The sequence below is a fragment of the Phyllostomus hastatus genome, unplaced genomic scaffold (assembly GCF_019186645.2).
Source record: "Phyllostomus hastatus isolate PE091 unplaced genomic scaffold, TTU_PhHast_1.1 phas_scaffold_501, whole genome shotgun sequence".
Classification (NCBI taxonomy): domain Eukaryota; kingdom Metazoa; phylum Chordata; class Mammalia; order Chiroptera; family Phyllostomidae; genus Phyllostomus; species Phyllostomus hastatus.
The window spans coordinates 62,436,411-62,453,031 of record NW_025334033.1 but is presented as its reverse complement, the minus strand read 5'-3'; the positions used below and the strand labels follow the sequence as shown (position 1 = coordinate 62,453,031).

General features: G+C 54.7%; 1 protein-coding gene across 1 annotated transcript in view; it reads right to left on the bottom strand.

The window, feature by feature from the left end:
* Nucleotides 1-758: 758 nt before the first annotated feature.
* KCNK13 (potassium two pore domain channel subfamily K member 13) overlaps nucleotides 759-16,621 on the bottom strand; it is a 58,839-nt gene continuing 42,976 nt past the window's right edge. Inside the window, exon 2 of the mRNA XM_045823587.1 lies at nucleotides 759-1,846. Within this exon, the coding sequence (XP_045679543.1) occupies nucleotides 954-1,846 (893 nt within the window). The 3' untranslated portion in view covers nucleotides 759-953. The remainder of the gene's footprint in view (nucleotides 1,847-16,621) is intronic.

The following is a 16,621-nucleotide window of genomic DNA, read 5'->3' as shown; positions in this document are numbered from 1 at the left end:
CAAAGGTTAATGTCCTGCTTCCTTTTTCTCTGCACAGTAAATGCCTGTTTAATTAGTCACCCCACTCCCGCTGCCCGCAATGAGCACACGTGTCATCTTAGGTAATAAAATGAGGATTTATTGAATTTTCGGTTTTAATAAATAGTCAGCCAGGATCTCTGCGATGGGCCCCAAGTCCTGGTAGAAATGGAGTGGTCCCTGGGACCCATGGAAGGGACAACGTTACACTCTAGTCTCTCGTTGCAAAGTGAGCACCGCCCCCCCCCCCCACCACTTTGCTGCAGTGTAAAGGCCCAAAGTTGAACTCTGTCTTCTTAGCACACCGAGGTCCCGGAGACACCTCAGCCACGCATCAAGATCTTTAAAGTGAAAGAAAGAAGAAGCGGAAAGCAGAGAAGCAGGTACAGAGTAAACCAGATGGTCGGCTGCCGTGGCCGCGGCGCCGCGGCCCAGTCTGCTCTGAAGGCAGCCAGGAGCCCCGATACATCTTCCGACAGTTCCCTGCCTCTTGTTTTGTTTCGAGGGGCTGGGAGAGGAAGCGGATTCAGCTCTGCAGAGTCCCCGGGAAAGTCAGGACCTTCAGGACTTTTATGTCCAAATCAAGGACACAGCAGCGGGGATCAAGCCTCACCTAACCACCGCCCTGCTCTGGCCACCGAAACGCTGGAGCAGGATGAGTAAAGAAACAGGGCCAGGTCTGCGCGATTCGCTTTTAAAAGACTGAGTTGAAATGTAAAGAATAAAGATGAGGAGAAAGGCCCGGTGGCTGCGGCTCCGGCTTCCCACAGCCCGCAAGGCTGGCCGCTCGTCGGAGCGCAGCCTGGGAGACCCGGTGTCTGGAGCCGGGGTCAAAGGAGCCCGGAGGAGGAGCTCCAGAAGGAACCCGGCCAGGCGCAGAGCTGGGCCGGGCGACCGTCCCCTCCTCGGCCACTGTCCCCTCGGCCTCCTCTGTCCTACCTGTCCCCACTCGTCTCTGCCAGCCTGTTGTTCATTATCGCGAAGGCCCCCACCCCCGCCGAGAACTCACTGTCCCGATGCAGCGAGCCGGTCTGGTGGGGGCAGCCGTTGGCCGCCTCGGGCAGCTGCTTCTGCAGCATGGGCAGCGAGGCCTTGCTGGCTGCCGGGCAGTCCTTCTCGGAGATGCCCTCCCCCGAGGGACTCCGCCCGTCCGTGTCGCTCTCCATCACCCCATCGGTTTCTATGGAGACGCTGCCCGGGTTCTGGACGCTGCCCGGCATGATCACGTTCCTCCGGGACCGCGGGAGCCCACCCTGGCACCGCCGGCAGCAGCCACCGCCCACCTTCCTCAGGATCCAGTTCACGGACTGTTTGATGAGGATGGAGATGACATTGAACAGGGAGTAGATGCAGCAGACGCCCATGAGGATGAAGGCAAAGTTGGCGAAGCGGTAGAGGCCTTGGCTCTCGTACTGGGCGTTCTGGCTGCTGACCAGGTCCCCGAAGCCGATGGTGCTGAAGGCCACGAAGCAGAAGTAGAGCGAGTCGAAGTAGCTCCAGCCTTCGACGGAGGCATACATGGCCGAGGCGCAGCAGGAGATGAGCAGGGAGGCCAGGCACAGGATCAGCATCACGTAGTACACGGAGGGCTTCCAGCCGGTCAGGCCGTCCGCCTCGGACCTGCCCAGGTTCTTCAGGCTGTCCTGGGGCAGGGCCCTGCGTCGCCGCAGCTGCCGCTGGTGGCACGACTTCATGATGTAGGCGATGACGGTGATCAGTCGCTCCAGGAACAGGTTGAAGAACAAGATGGTGCTTGCGCACCCAAGGAGGCCGTAAAAGATCAGAAAGATTTTTCCTCCTACTGTCGCCGGAGTCGTCATCCCAAACCCTGCAGGGGACAAAAGTCAGAGGAGACAGGCGTGAGGGAGGGCTTTGCTGGGAATGGGGGGGGTAGGGCCTTGGCTTGGATGTGGGCAAAGCACGCAGTCCCGGTCCTCCTAGCAAGGAGGGGGACCTTCTTGCTTCCCTTTGAAGACACTAGGGGATATTCAGGGCTGCAGCCATTGTGCAAACCGGAAAAAGGCCCCTCGTGCTGCAGGCGGATACAGCCAGGGACTGGTGAAGAGCACACGGGCTGGACTTGGGCCTCCCCTCCCCACTCTGCCAGCCGACCTCGTACAGCACAAAACCTGAACAACTGCACTCCACAGGCAGTGTTCAGAGAGGCAGACAGAGGCTGATACGAAGACAAGGCTGGCACGGACGCATGGAAACTCACGCACTCTATAAACTTACTGAGTGCCGTTCCAGGGACGAGCGGTGGAACTGTGGAGGAGACAGGGAGCTCTAGTCTAGGGAGGCGATTACTAGACTGGGGTAGGCGTTATGCTGGAGGGGACACAGGACCCCACGGGAGCTGCTTAGCAGGGAGCCCATTTCAGGCTTGGGGTTCTGGGCAGACGGAGCAGGGAGAGTGGAAAAGTAAAGAGGGGTCAGGGAGAGAGGAGGTTGTCAGTGTGGGGGTGGGGTGGGGGTGGGGCCATCCTGGGCAGAGAGACGGCGGACGCCAGCATGTGCAGAGTTGAGAAATTTCCCCAATGTGTTCTCACTTTTGAACAAAGTTCTTCCAGGACACACCTCACGCCCTGGACGTGAAATCTGAGGGGTTGGTTGGTAAAACATAAAATGTCTCTCTAGCTTTTTTCTTTTCCTCTTCGCAATTTCCACCTCCTGGACCTCTCTGCCCACGCACAGACCCGCTAATGAGCACATTGACGGCAGGACAATGGGCGTCCTGAGGAACAAGGAGAAACAGGCACGTGAGCGGGGACACCCCTGCCAAGAATCGGAAAAGAGCTTTCTCGTGTAGCACGAGATTCACATGGGCTAATGTTTTCCTTTCCAAAAGTCTCCCTGTCCCGTCCCAGCGGCGACCACTATTTCCCTCTTGCAGGGCGGGGCGGCAGTGGTTGTTCTGAGCGACGCTCAGCCATCGATGACAGCAATAATTGATTGAGCACCTGTTCAGTTCGAGAGCCTGCGTAGGGGTTTGGGTCACACACAGCTGACCCTGTACACGGTCCTGGACCTCAAGGAGAGCGGCACCCGGGCTGAGACAGATCTACAGAACGAGGCGCAGTGAATCAAGGCCCGGAACAAAGGCGCGGCGGGGCTGCCCCGGCTTCAGGGTCCTGGCTGCAGCCTCACCAGGGAACAGTGGGGGACCCGGGCACCTTCGGGTGTGCTGCCGGAGCCCGTCCACAAGCCCGACAGACCGGTTTTCCAATGGATGAGACTTCTTGCGATTTTGCGACATGTCCCAGGCATTTAAAATTTCTAGATCCTCTCTTGTTTATTTGGTTTTAAAACATTCCATTTTATGAAAGAAAGGACAGTCCATGACTTTTGATTACCTGCTATATTGGACTGATCACCGCCATCTTTTCAATCAGCCAAAAAGAACCGAAAAAGGTGCAAACGACCGTGTCCGCAGGGCACCAGCGGCCAGCCTCCTGATGCCCACACCTTGCACCACTCCCAGGGCGCCACGTGTGTGAGCGAACAGTGCAGTCTTTGTCTCAGAAAGCCTCCCTTTCCCTGAGCTTGCACTGCAGAGCATCAGGGCTACCTTGGACTGAGGATCATAAACCTCAGCCCCGCCCCCCCCTTGCTGGAGGAAAGGACACGGGCACGATCAAAGGCCTGTCCTCGGGCCCGTGACCCCGACCCCTCACACCCACGCTGGGGAGCTGGGTGCTCATTCCTAGTCTGTGGGTCCCGTTGGATGAACGAGAAAAAGAAGGATGCAGCAACGTGCCGAAGGCTGGGCAGCCAGACTCAGAAGCAAGATCTGCCTCGCCCCCACCAAAGTATCAGCAGTGTGACTCGTGACGCACATTGACGCTCCCCAAGTCGTCACTTTCACTAACGAAATCCTCAGCAACCTACGTATAACAGGGCGAGTACGGCCGAAAAGATAACAGGGAAATGGCCCAGTAATGTAGCCGTCCACACGAGCCCACTGCCAGTGTCCACACAAGGAGTTTTCAGTGACCGGAGACACTGCCAAGTGGGGAAAAGCAGAGCCTGCGCCGCGGCTCCAGTGGGCTGCCGGGCCGACTTCACGCGTGTACCTTGCACAGCCCTCGTTTCTTCGATGGGGAATTCTCTCTTCTAACATGTCTTCTGCTAGCCGATGCGCCCTATGGGGTAGATCTGACGGCAGCATTTACAGCGCTTGACAGCCGCCTCCTGAGGACGGATTCCAGAGCAGACTCTGCCCGACGGCTGCCGCCTGCACAGTCACTGAGGTCGCCCCCCACAGACACACACACCCTGCCCTGTTTGGAATGAAGCGTGCTTCAGGGAGGCGACCACCCAGGCAAGAGAGTAACGCCGGAAAATGCTCACGTTAACGCCCTCACGTCCAGGTTCTCATCTGATGAACCGGGGCTCGAACCCTGTAACTGGAAGCTGTAGCTGTGCGCCCAGCGCAGGCATGCTGTGTAGGAGGCCACTTCCATTCGCCCCCCACAGCAGCAGCCCCCGTGGGCCAGCAAATCCACGCCGATGACTCAAGCCCTGGCCAGCGAGGCTCAGTGGGCTGAGCGTTGTCCCATGAAGTGAATGCTTGTCGGTTTGGTTCCCAGCCAGGCGCACGCCTGGGTTGTGGGTTTGGCCCCTGGTTGGGAGGAGGTGCATGAGAGAGGCAACCGATACATGTCTCTCTCACACATCGATGTTCTTCTCCCTCCCTTCCCTTCTCTCCAAAAATAAATAAAATCTTTGAAAACATAAGCTGATGACTCAAAATCCTTTTCCAAGACCTTATAAACCCCACCCTCTGCTTTGTTATCCTCACCCGAGGACATGCTATAGAGCAGGGAAGAGAGGGAGAGAGAGGAGGAGGGAAACATCAGCGCGAGAGAGAAACGTGGATCAGGTGCCTCCCACACATGCCCTGACCGGGGGGGGGGGGCGGGGGATCAAACCTGCAACCCAGGCACCTGCCCTGACTGGGAATCCAACCCAGGACCTGTCGGTTTACAGGGCGATGCTCCTACCAGCTGAGGTGCACTGGCCAGGGCGACCTTATAAAACTTCTCAAGGGACTTTCCCCCATCCCAACACTGGTAATTGGGTTCCACGAGCTGGAATTCAGCCGATAACCAGAACTTCCCTGTGGCTCACTGGACTTTCACGCTGTACTGCGTCTGTGTTCACCATAACCTCCCTTCTGTGAACCAGATAGGAGCAAACCCTATGAATGAATAACACTGAGCTAAGAACGTCTCTCCTCCACAACCAGCCGCGGGTTAGTTAGGGAGAAGGCCCAGCGGGATGTGAACCGGCTTCCTCCGGCCCCGTGGGTTTCCCTCACAGTCCTGCCCACGTGTTCAGCCTTCTGGGTTCTTAGGCACAAGGCCATTCGCCGTTTCTTTCAGCTGCTTGAGGCAGGCAGAACAGCGTCATAGGGGGGATGACCATGGGGACAGCCATTCATGGGGACGGAGTACCCGTCCCGAGCTGGGCCCTGTGCTTGGTGCTTTACAGGAAACCACTCCTTCAGTCCTCATGCCGACCTGGAAGGGGAAACCTGAAATACAGAGAGGTCAAGGAACTTGCTCCAAGTCACACAGCTAGCAAGTAAGGGTCCCGGGTCCCAGTTCCGACCATGACTTACCTAGGCGTGTAACGGTCAGGCTTTTCCTGGTTGTCCCTTCGGTAAAATGAGGGAAGGGTGGCCAGATGAACTCTAAGGACCTTCCCGTCCCAACATTCTGTGATCTGGGTGTGCAGGGCAGAAACCTGAGCTCACTCTACTTATCCGATCACCCCAGGATTCTGGGGGAGCTCACCTTGGGTGTCCACGGCTCCCCTGCTACAGGCCAGGCAGGTGCATCTAAGTCTGCCTGGAGAACAGTTCCACCTGTAAGTGTCTCCACCACAGCGACACCTCGGACTGACTGAGAGCGTTTCACGAGGCATCGAGGAGGTGGAGGGGGAAGAATCTCCGCTGTGTGCCTGGGCCAGGGTCCGCAGCCGCCTCTGGTGCGTGCGGAAGCTAGGAGTCCTTCCCAGAGCTGAGGGTGTGTTTGGGAATTTGCTGTTTTGAGGGCTATGACCCCTCCCTCATTTTGTTAACAGTAGAGCATCTTCGACAAAACATTAGGAAATCAGAGGCCGTAAAGACTGAACTGTTTTCCTGGTAACTTCTGAACCAGGGGCCGTTTTCTAGACCCTTTAGCAACAGCAGGTTATAAGTAAAAATAAGTTGCTTCTTATCCTAACTGACAGTTGAGAACTGGGCTGTGACAAAGAAGAATTCTTTAAATCATGCCCCTGACTACAAGTTGCAGTAACTTTTATCCTCAGAAGGTGGCGAAAAAAAAAAATGAGCATCCTGGGACGCGGCACACGTCAGCTCCTGAAGCGGAATGTTACAGATTTCACTTCCCCAAGACGCGCGCTGAGTCGTGACCTCGAGAGCTCCTCGAGCTGCCTTCTCCGGCCCTTTCCTCCTCCTCCCCCCCGCCAGCCCCAGCCAGTGTGACGGCGGAGACAAGGGCTGTCATCACTTCCAACTCCGCTCGAACTTACAGAGCAGTGGGGCATTGGGGTGAGGGGCAGCACTGACTTATCTCAAGCAGGCGTTTCAGTTCCAGAGCCACCTGACTTCTAAATCGTGAACCAACTCCTTCAAAGCAAGCACCTACAATTATGTTCTCTCCCGAGCAAGACTGCTCTGCCCCAGACCCTGAAGAAATGACCCGATAAAGCAGAACCCTGCCACGACGCAGGGCGTGCGCCTGGTGAAAGGTGCGCTTCTCCAGGCCCCGTGAGCAGGTGTGGCCGCAGGACGTTGTGGGAACTAGGAAGAGGCTACCTGTAGGCATCCTCACGGCGCTCAGCTCACCCCGGCACCCTCCCGGCGCCCACAGCGGCCTGTGGCGTCCTGGTGCTCCCCCAAATCCAGTTTGACAGCCCGAGAGCAGGGGTGGCGTCCTGGTGCTCCCCCAAATCCAGTTTGACTGCCCGAGAGCAGGGGTGGCTCTCACATCTCTGAGGGTTTCCCTGCGTCTTTGATGCGGCAACCAGAACGGAGCAGGGCCTGGGCCGGCTGAGCGGCAGACCGTAGGAGACTTCGGGAACAAGCGTGGTATTTACAACAGCATCATCTCTGTTCTTCTCCCGTTCGCACCTCTTCTCCGCAGACCCACGCAATTTCCTCCGTGTTAGGAACGAAGTATTCCTGTGCCGCCAGACTCCTATTCCGTGCTGAAACCCTGCCCCTCGGTGGGACGTAGGAGGGGGTGGAGCCCTCAGGATGGGGCTGATGCCCTTCTAGGAGTCTTGGGAGAATCTTTCTCCCTCTTCCTGCTCTCCATCAGGTGAGGGCACGACAGGAAGTCTGCAGTCTGCCCCCCAGAGGAGGGCCCGCCCCCAGAGCCCAGCTGTGCGGGCCTCTGATCTCAGACTTCTGGTCTCCTGAACGGTGGGGACAGATGTGTACTGGTTACTATTAGTCGCCCTGTCTCTGGCATTTGTTACGCAGCCTGAGCTAAGCCAGTCTGTGGCTATCGCACCATCATTTATCCTGCGTTACCTAGAGTTTCCTAGAAATGTTTGGTTAATGTTCTCGTGTTTCCTATGGAGATCAGGTCTGGCGAACCAAAACTCCCTATAGAAAATCAAGTTTTCCTTTCTTCTCTTCTTCCCTCTCTCCCTCCCTCCCTCCCTTCCTCCCTCCCTCCCTTCCCCTGCCCGCCCACCCTTTCATTTCTTGAAAAGAGTCTTTAGACACCCACCCCTTGGACCGTGTTTCCTCGAGGCCCCTGCTGGGTTGTATCTGAATGAATCTCTGCTCTGCCGTGAACTCGTCTCTGAGGGGCCCTCTTGGGCTCTCTCCTCAACATTTAATTTTGATATTATTAATTCCAGGAAGCAGTCAAAACTTCCTTTTGCCCAAAGCCCACAGAGAACCCACCTCAGAAGGCTCTGTGACACCCATGGCGTCGATGAGATCAGTATGATAATTCAGCTGCCCGAGGGAATGTTCGAAAATATCGTTAACACAATGGTATTTTCGCTGCTTGCGGGGAAAGAAGGGGCTGATCACTAGGCTTTATTTTTCCCACCAAAGGAGCAAACACCAAGACAAGACACCTCCCCTAAACTCTGGCTGTTAACCCAAATGGGAGGGTCTTTGGTAAACTACTTTCTAAAATCAGAGCCAGAGAACCAGTCCGAGGCACCCGGTGCGAACCAGAGCCCGGGTTCACTGAGTCAGATGCCCTGCGTGTCCGTCACCCTGTTTACACTGAGTGGGGTCCGATTTCACGGCAGACGCTGGGCACTGGAAAAGGGCGAGGTCCTTGGTACCCGCCGGGGCGTGGAGGAGGCGTAGCAGCCGCGCACACTCGGGCAAACGGCCTCAAGGAGAAGGTTCAAGCCCTCAGCACCGTCTCAGAGGTGCTCACCCCGGAGGCTTCCAGGGGCCGGCACCAAGGGACTGTGGCTGGATGACATCATTTCTAGTTCTGCCGGCCACACGGGCTCTGCAGCACAAGTTGACCTGGTTTGCCCTTTCCCCCTTAGAAACGACCCGCACCTCCACCTTTCTCTCCTCCCCATCGTGCATCTGAAGTGTTCCTTGTCTCCGGCGGGTCCCCTGTGCGCTTCAGCCCCGCTCACTCGGTGACTGAGCGTGTCCCACGTGCCTGATGCCGAGCTGATGTCACCAGCAAACGAGACATCGCCTCTCGGCTGCCTGCAGCTAGAGTCCCTCCGGAATTTGTCATTTTTTTTAACTCTACCAATTTCTGTTTCATTGCCCACACTTTTCACATGTTTCTTGGCCTTCTGTATTTCCTGATGAGCTTTGGAGCCACTGGGCGAGGTTCTGGAAAAGACACTTGGAGTCTGATGGGGGGTTGCCTTATTCTCAGAGATGGCACCGTGACCACCCTGAGTTTTCCGCCGGGGCCACGGCGTCTCACTCTCCACTCAGAGAACTCTGAAGAGCCAGCCCAGCGGAGCTTTGGGACTTCCCCACAGGCATCCCGCACCAAGTCTGTCACGTGGGTTCCTGCTTCACGGCTTTCGTGAAAGATGATGTGAATAAAGTCTTCAACTCCACCACATATATATTTTTGGTGGCTTGTTTCATTATTGATTTTTTTTTTATAGAAGCAAAGCACAGGAAGTCAGGGCACAGGGTCAGATCAGAGATGAAGGGCCAGGTGGGGGCCAGAATCCAAATGGCACTCCCACATCAGGTGTCTGAGCCCGCACCAGGACGCACCCACCCCCTCCCGGTGGTCGCAGGGCAGAGGCCGTTCGCCCTGTTCTGAGCCCCTTCCTTGGCGGGCAGAGAAGGGCTGAGGGGTGGCACTGCTCTTGGGAGAAAGGCTGGGCCCTGTGTGGCTGGGGCCGCCCCGCCTGCAGTGTTACTGCCTCTGCATCTCCTTCACAACTCAGCGGCTGCAGCCCCTCCCCCCCACCACCACCGTCCCCTCTCATTATCCCTCTTTCAGTTCTGATGACACCAGGGGAGAGACCTCAAGTAATCAGGAGCCTTATGCACACCACAGGGGTCACTGAACGCCCACTGTGTGCGGGGGGTGGGCCACACACTGAGATCAGGGAGAAGAAGTAAACGCATTTCCTGCCAGCAAGTGCAGGGGCGGAGACAGAAACACAACAAGTGTGAGGGACTGAGGATAATGATAATAACAGCGACAGGGAGCATTTATCACACACTTCCGGAACTAGGCTCTGTGCTCTGAGCTCTATACGGACGATTTTACTCAATCTTCAGAAGCCCAAGAAGTAGGCACTACTGGTATTCTCATTCCCATGTCACACATGAGACTTACGGAGGTAAAATAAATTGCCCAGAGTCACTCAGCTGATAAGCAGTGAAGCCAGTATAAGAAATACAGTCTTTCTGACCCCAAAGCCAGTGCCATCATAATCACTAACCCCTGCCAACTCTTGGGATGCTAGGGGCTACCCCAGGGGTCACCCGACTCTGACTGGGCCCAGGGGACGGCCCGGGGTGTCAGAGAAGGTTTTCCCGGGGAGGTGGAGGATGCCCAAGCTGAGCGGTGCAGGCAAAGTGATCGGAGCAATGCTCCAGGCCAGGAAACTTCTGGCGCACAGGACGGGGCTCAAAGAAGAGCACGGTGTGTCCAGGAAAGGGACGGTAGTGTGGGGACAGAATGACAAAGTCCAGATCAGGCCCTTACAACGATGCAGCCCAGCACAACCCTGGGCTGCACACCTCCCAGGCCTCGGCAGCCCCCAGAATGAAAGCCCCGTGAACAGGGAGTCCCAGTGTCCATCAAACCGGGTTACTCACGAAGCACTGCCAGCCATAGCTCCCTGTTAAAGGAGTTCCCGTTAGCACATATGTTTAGGTCAGGCCTGCTTTGTGTCTCACCATTGCTTCTCCTGCTGCTGAGCAGCAGGTAAACACTGCAGAGGCCTGCCTGACTGCCCCTCCCAGCTGTGCCCAGTTATATCACCGCACTGTTGCAGCACTTGTACTGCGCGCTTGCAATAAAATGCAAAACGGTGCTCCGCTGTGTTTGGGAGCCGCTGGAGGGCAGCAAGGGGCGCTGGTACTCACTCATCTGTGCAGCTCCAGGATGCTGCGAGCTGAGCAGATCAACAAAGCTGGGGAGACGTCTACAGAGACTGACAGGAGGAAAAGACACAGACGACCAATACTGAAACAGGAGCGGGCACCTCGCCAGGGATCCCAGGGACATTCAAAAATAACGCGGGGACATTGTGAACAGCTTATGGGCCATACGTTCAACAAATTAGATAAAATGTTCCAAGTCCTTGGAAGACACAAACTACCAAACCTCACTCAAGAAGAAACAGATACTATGATCATGGTTAAAAGTTTTCTCACAAAGAAGCCTCAAGCCCAGGCGGCCTCGCTGATAAACACTGGCAAACATCCACGGAGCTGAGATTACCAATCCCACAAAATGGACAGAAAATAGGAAAGGAAAGGAATACTTTCCAACTCACCGATGAGTTTGGCACCACTCTACCCCCGAAGAGGGGAAGAAGACCTCACAGGAAAACCGCCCACCCAAGTCCCTCCGGAGCGCAGACTCAACGATGCTGAACAGCGTTCCAGCAAAGCGAACCCAGCAACATATAAAAAGGATAGTGCATCGCGATGAGTGGGGATTTATCTCAGGAATGCCCGGCTGATTCAACATTTGAAAATCAGTGTAATTTACCATATCGACAGATCAAAAGAGGCAAAACTACACGATCACGCGGTAGATGCAGAAGAGTCAACAGTCAAAACTTGACATTCATTCACAGTAACACCTGTCAGCCGGCTGAGAAGGGATGGGAACTTCCTCAGTGTGATAAAGGGTAAACCCCCCCAACCCCACACACACACAGCTAACACCGTGTTTAACAGTGAAAGACACTGGTTTTTCTTCCCTAGGACTATGAACAAGGCTGGTACGACCACTCGCCCCATTTCTATTCAACGTCGCACTGGAGGTTCCAGTGCCATCAGGCAAGAAAAAGAGAGAAAAGGCAGGTTATAAAGAAAGAAGGAAAACTGTCTTAATTAACAGAAAACATGATGGGTATGTAAAAAAATCCAACAGACTCTAAAAAAAATCGAGAACCAATATATGAGTTCTTTTTTTAAAATATTTTATTTATTTATTTATATTTTTAGAGTGAGGGAAAGGGAAGGAGAAAGAGAGGGAGAGAAACATCGATGTGTGGTTGCTCCTCATGTGTCCCCAACTGGGGACCTGGCCTGCAACCCAGGCATGTGCCCTGACTGGGAATCGAACTGGCAACCCTTTGGTTTGCAGGCCCGCACTCAATCCACTGAGCTACACCAGCCAGGGCTGAGTTCTTGTACTACTTGATTTCAAGACATTGCAGTTACAAGAACATAGCCATGTGGTATCAGTGCAAAGACAGACAAACAGATCAGTGAAGCTCCATAGAAATAGACCCACACACACACATTTAACTGATTTTTGTTTACAAGGGTGCCTGGCAATGCGATCAAGAATTACAAATGTCTTTAACCAACGGTGCTAGCAAAAGCGGAAAGCCAATAAAAAGGAATCCATTGCTGGCACATGCAGCCGCATGGATTGATCTCAAAACGGTCACACTGCGTGAAAGAAGCCAGACAAAAACAGTCCACACTGTGAGGGCAGGCGGAGCTTGCCACCCCAAAATATGCCTTTTGGGCTGTTGATTAGTTTGAGCTGGTTATTTTTAAGAAACAGAGACTCAGAAAAAAAACCCCTTTGACCTTCCCCTAACTGTCTTAGAGGGTTTAGACAGAGGACCAGGAGATATCATTGTAGAGAATTTTAGTTTAATATGAACTAGGGTGCTGGACAGGGAGGAACCTAGCAAGGCCCTTTATTCAAAGTCTCCTCTGTGTCTTGTTATCAGTGATGGCCCGGCAAACTCCTGCTTTTCAAGCTGCCCTGGTCCAGTGTGGCGTATAAGCCTCCACGGACCAGCACGTCCTCAGGCCCCGTATTCTTCTGCCATCCCTCCAAGTACGTACGTATGTACGTATGTAATAAATCTGGTTATTTTCTCCTGTTACTCTGTCTCATGCCAATTTGATTATTAGACCAGTCAGAAGAACTTAGAAGGGCGGGTGGAGAATCATTTTTCCCTCCCACGGCAGAGAGGTGGTCATCTGGGATGGGGCAGGGGCACAGGGGAAGTGGGGAATGACGGGGGTGCGTTCGCTACCTGAACTGTTTAGGTCGTTTCATAGGTGCGGAGACATGTCCAAACCCATCGAATCGTACACCCTAGATACGTGCGGGTTAATATGTCAGTTATACTTCAATACAGCTGTGAAAGATACCTCTGTGGTTTAAAGCAAATAGCTCTCTGGCTGTCCGTTCAGCCTTAGAGTGCAACGTCACATCCTGGCACGTGTCTGCACTGAGAGGCAGGGTCCCGGGCGGGCTGCTGGCAGGGGCCAGCTCTCTTGTTCTCGACAACGACGTGGAGACGTCCAGGAGGATGCCAGCCCGGGGGGTGGGGGGATGGACGGAGGAGTGATGTCCTCCCTTTCATCAGTCCACTGAGAAACAACATGCCTTCCCCTAATGCACAGGTGGCAAACACAAGGCCCGTGGGCCGAATCTGGCCCTCCACCGTGTTTAAACTGGCCAAGTACCTTGTTTCGACCCGGCGGCAGCACTGAGCTCTCGCAGCTCTCGCTGAACTGTTAAGGAGTAGTTGCATTTATACAGTCCTAAAGTTACATTCGGCCCTTTGAAGGCAACCACGAGGTTGATGTGCCCTCCCAGGAAAAATGAGTCTGACACCCCTGCCCTAATGTGAGCGGTGGGGGGTTGATAGCCGTGAGAGGTTCAAGTCCCACCCCGACGCTGCTGTAAGTTGCTGTGATTGACTCATTCCCCAGGACACGTCAATCACAAGAACCACCAACATTGGCTACTGACAGGCCACGGCTGGCACAGAACGGCCCTGCACCCTCTGACGCCTCAGTCTGTCCACTCTCCACCTGCAGGGCCACCCCAGCCAAGCAGCAAGGTCCCCGGCTGGGGGTGGCCGTGCAGGTGGATGCCCACCTACAGTCCCGTTTCCTCCCGGCATCCGGAGTTGACTGTTTTATTACGCTTTCATTCTGAGAGTGATCGTGTAAATACATAAATTGGGAATCACCACTCCCTTGCAGAAAACCCTTCAATGGCTCCCGTTGCATGAAAGGAAACCTCTAGAGCTCCCCACTCCGGCTCCCGAGGCCCTGCACGCTCCAAATCTCACCTCATCTGCAGACTCACTTTGTTACATTGTCCCCTCGCTCACTGAGCTCTGGCTGCCCGGGCCTGGCCTGGGGCCTCGGGGCAGTGGCCCCTCCCCCTTATCTGCGGCTGTGTTTTCCAGGGTTTCAGGGACCTGCAGTCAACTGTGGTCTGAAAAATATTAAATACACAATTCCAGAAATAAACAATCATAAATTCTAAATCGCGTGCCGTTCTGAGTAGCGTGACGAAACCCCGAGCTGCCCGGCTCTGTCCTGCCCAGCTGTGACTCATCCCTTCGCCCAGCCAATCTACGCCGCACAGGCGTCCGGCCCACGAGTCACCCAGCAGCGGTCTCAGCGGTCACACAGAGAGAGAGACACCACACTCACGGAACTCTCATTGCAGCATATTGGTGTAACGGTCGTATTTTATTATTGGTTACTGTTAACCTTTTACTGTGCGTAAGCTATAGATGTGCATGGACAGGGTTCGGTACTGTCTGTGGTCTCGGGCGTCCACTGGGGTCTTGGAACACGCCCCAGGGAATAGGGGGGCTACCGGGTCTGTTAGCCCCTCTGCTGGAATGCTCTTCCGCAGCTCTCGGTTCACACTGCTGACCTCGGCCTCAGTTTCCACGCAGCCTGTCCAGACCCGGGGCCACCTCAAGAGGAAAGAGGCTGTCCCTCCGCCCAGGTGCACAGTATCATTTCAGCCTGCTTTTTTAAAGCACTTGCCCTGGTCTCAAACGACCTCTTTATGAGCTCGTTATAATAGAAAGAACGAGAGCTCCATGAGACAACGAACCTCATCGTCTCTCTCTCTGCTCTCTCTCCAGGGCCAAGGAGATGCCGGGGCCGCACTGTCTCCCACGTGGCTTCATCCTCCCAGAGTCCTCTGAGCCACGCTCTGAGTGATTAACGGAACCAGTCCTTCACGCCTTGCTGGACCTCGCCCACCTCCCCGGAGCCCCCCCGAGGTTGCCTTCAAAACACTGCCTGCCGGGATGTGCTTCTTTCCGGCCCACCCTTCCCTGGCCCCTCCTCCCGGGGCACACCTGGAATCCGGGAGCCCTGGGTCCTTCAGGGGTAACATCTGGCTGCCCCTGTGAGGCCATCCCACAGGTGTTGCCCAGCTGCGCTCTGGAGGCCTGCTGCAGGTAGCCGTCTGGCTCAGGGGGGTGCAGAGCTCCGAACCAGCATCTTCAGGGCGATCCTGTGCTGTGTCCTGGGCTCTAACAGAAGATCACCCCCCAGGAAGCGACGTCTTACTAGTGGTCGAAGGGATGCCACCAGCTGGTATGAAAATGTGCGTGCAAATCAGAAAGAGACTCCCCCTGCCCCCGGACAGACAGAGCCGCTGGGTGCAGGGGGTGGTGTGCACACAGGTGGGCTTTCGCTCTCCATTCCCCTCCTCGGCTGGGGGTCTGCGTGCAGGGCACCCATCCCATAGCGTCCTTGAGTGGTTGTCTCAGAGATCCAGCCCCTTGGGGTGGACTTTTAGCTTCCCTTCTATAAGCCTCTGTTCGTTGACACTTTATATGAACTCCCATTACCCGTGGCAAACAGGCGACAGGAACATGAAAGGCAAAGACAACCCCCAGGTCTTATTTTAATACATCTCATTACTTCCCGGGCCCTGACGCAGAGCCAGGTGCCAGGCTAGACACTTGAGCACATCATCAGCACTTTGTGAAAAGAAAAATGTTACAAAATTCAATGGCTGTATGACGCCATCAGAAAATCAAAATCAATTATGCACGTGTGAATAGACAAAACAGTAGTAGTTACTTCCGGGCAGTAGGACTCGTAATGGAACTTTACGCTTGATTATTTCTGAATGGTTAAGAATTTTTTTTTTACAATGAGCGTATAATTACTTTCATAAACAGAAAACAATAATAATGATATTTCTATTCTGGGAAAAAAATAACACGGACTAAAAACTACAAATAAGTCAAATGAATGGCTTTGACTTTCAGGTTCTTTTATACATGAAATAAAAGTAAATATAAGTAAAATCTTTCACTTCCTGTCACGGGTGCTGGCCAGCAGGGAAATGACCCCAAAAGACCCGGGCCAGAGGATGAGCTGCACGCAGGCAGAAGTCATCCAGCCCCCACACGAACAGACAAACCGCAGGCCAGGCGGACTGTGAAGTCAGTTTCCAATCATGAGAAGCTACAGGCTTTTTAAATGCACAGTTGTGGGTGGAAGCAGCTCAATACCCTGTGCCCGGCCGCCTCGCGGGAAAATGAATTCCAACTCTCGCAGCTGTAACGTGGCAAACACGCAGCTGACAGGCAGTTACACGGCTCACGTTTCAGCAGCTCATGTCACTCCTCCATTTTCAGGAATGAACAGTTTCCTTGTGTTTGTTGCCAGCGCATCGTTTCTAAACAGGCCTGGGAGCACTGTGCGCTGCAGGGGAGCCGGGGCAGGAAGAGGCACGTGGGACGAGGGAGCCGCTGACCCTCTGCAGCCAGGAGAAAGGAATCCAAAGGCCAGGAGTGAGTGCACCACATTTTTGTGTGTTTACTTTGGCTCTGTTTAAATGAGCACGAACACGAAAGGAAGAAATATGAATCAGAAGAACTCGCGGAACTGCTTGCTCCGTGACCTGCAATGTGTCCTGTGAACAAACTACTCCCACTGTCTGTTTTGCTACTTTGTGGCTGGGGCTTTGTTCTCGTTTTTCTCTTTCGTTGTCTGTCTGAGCCAGAGCAGCACGCATGGAATCACTCATGAAGGTGTAGCCTTGTGACTTCACCGACCTAGCTGGTGGTAGCCTTCCGCCGTCCCGAGTGGTGCCTAAGGGCCGCCTGGGCCTGCAGCGCGCACCACCCTCCCATTGGG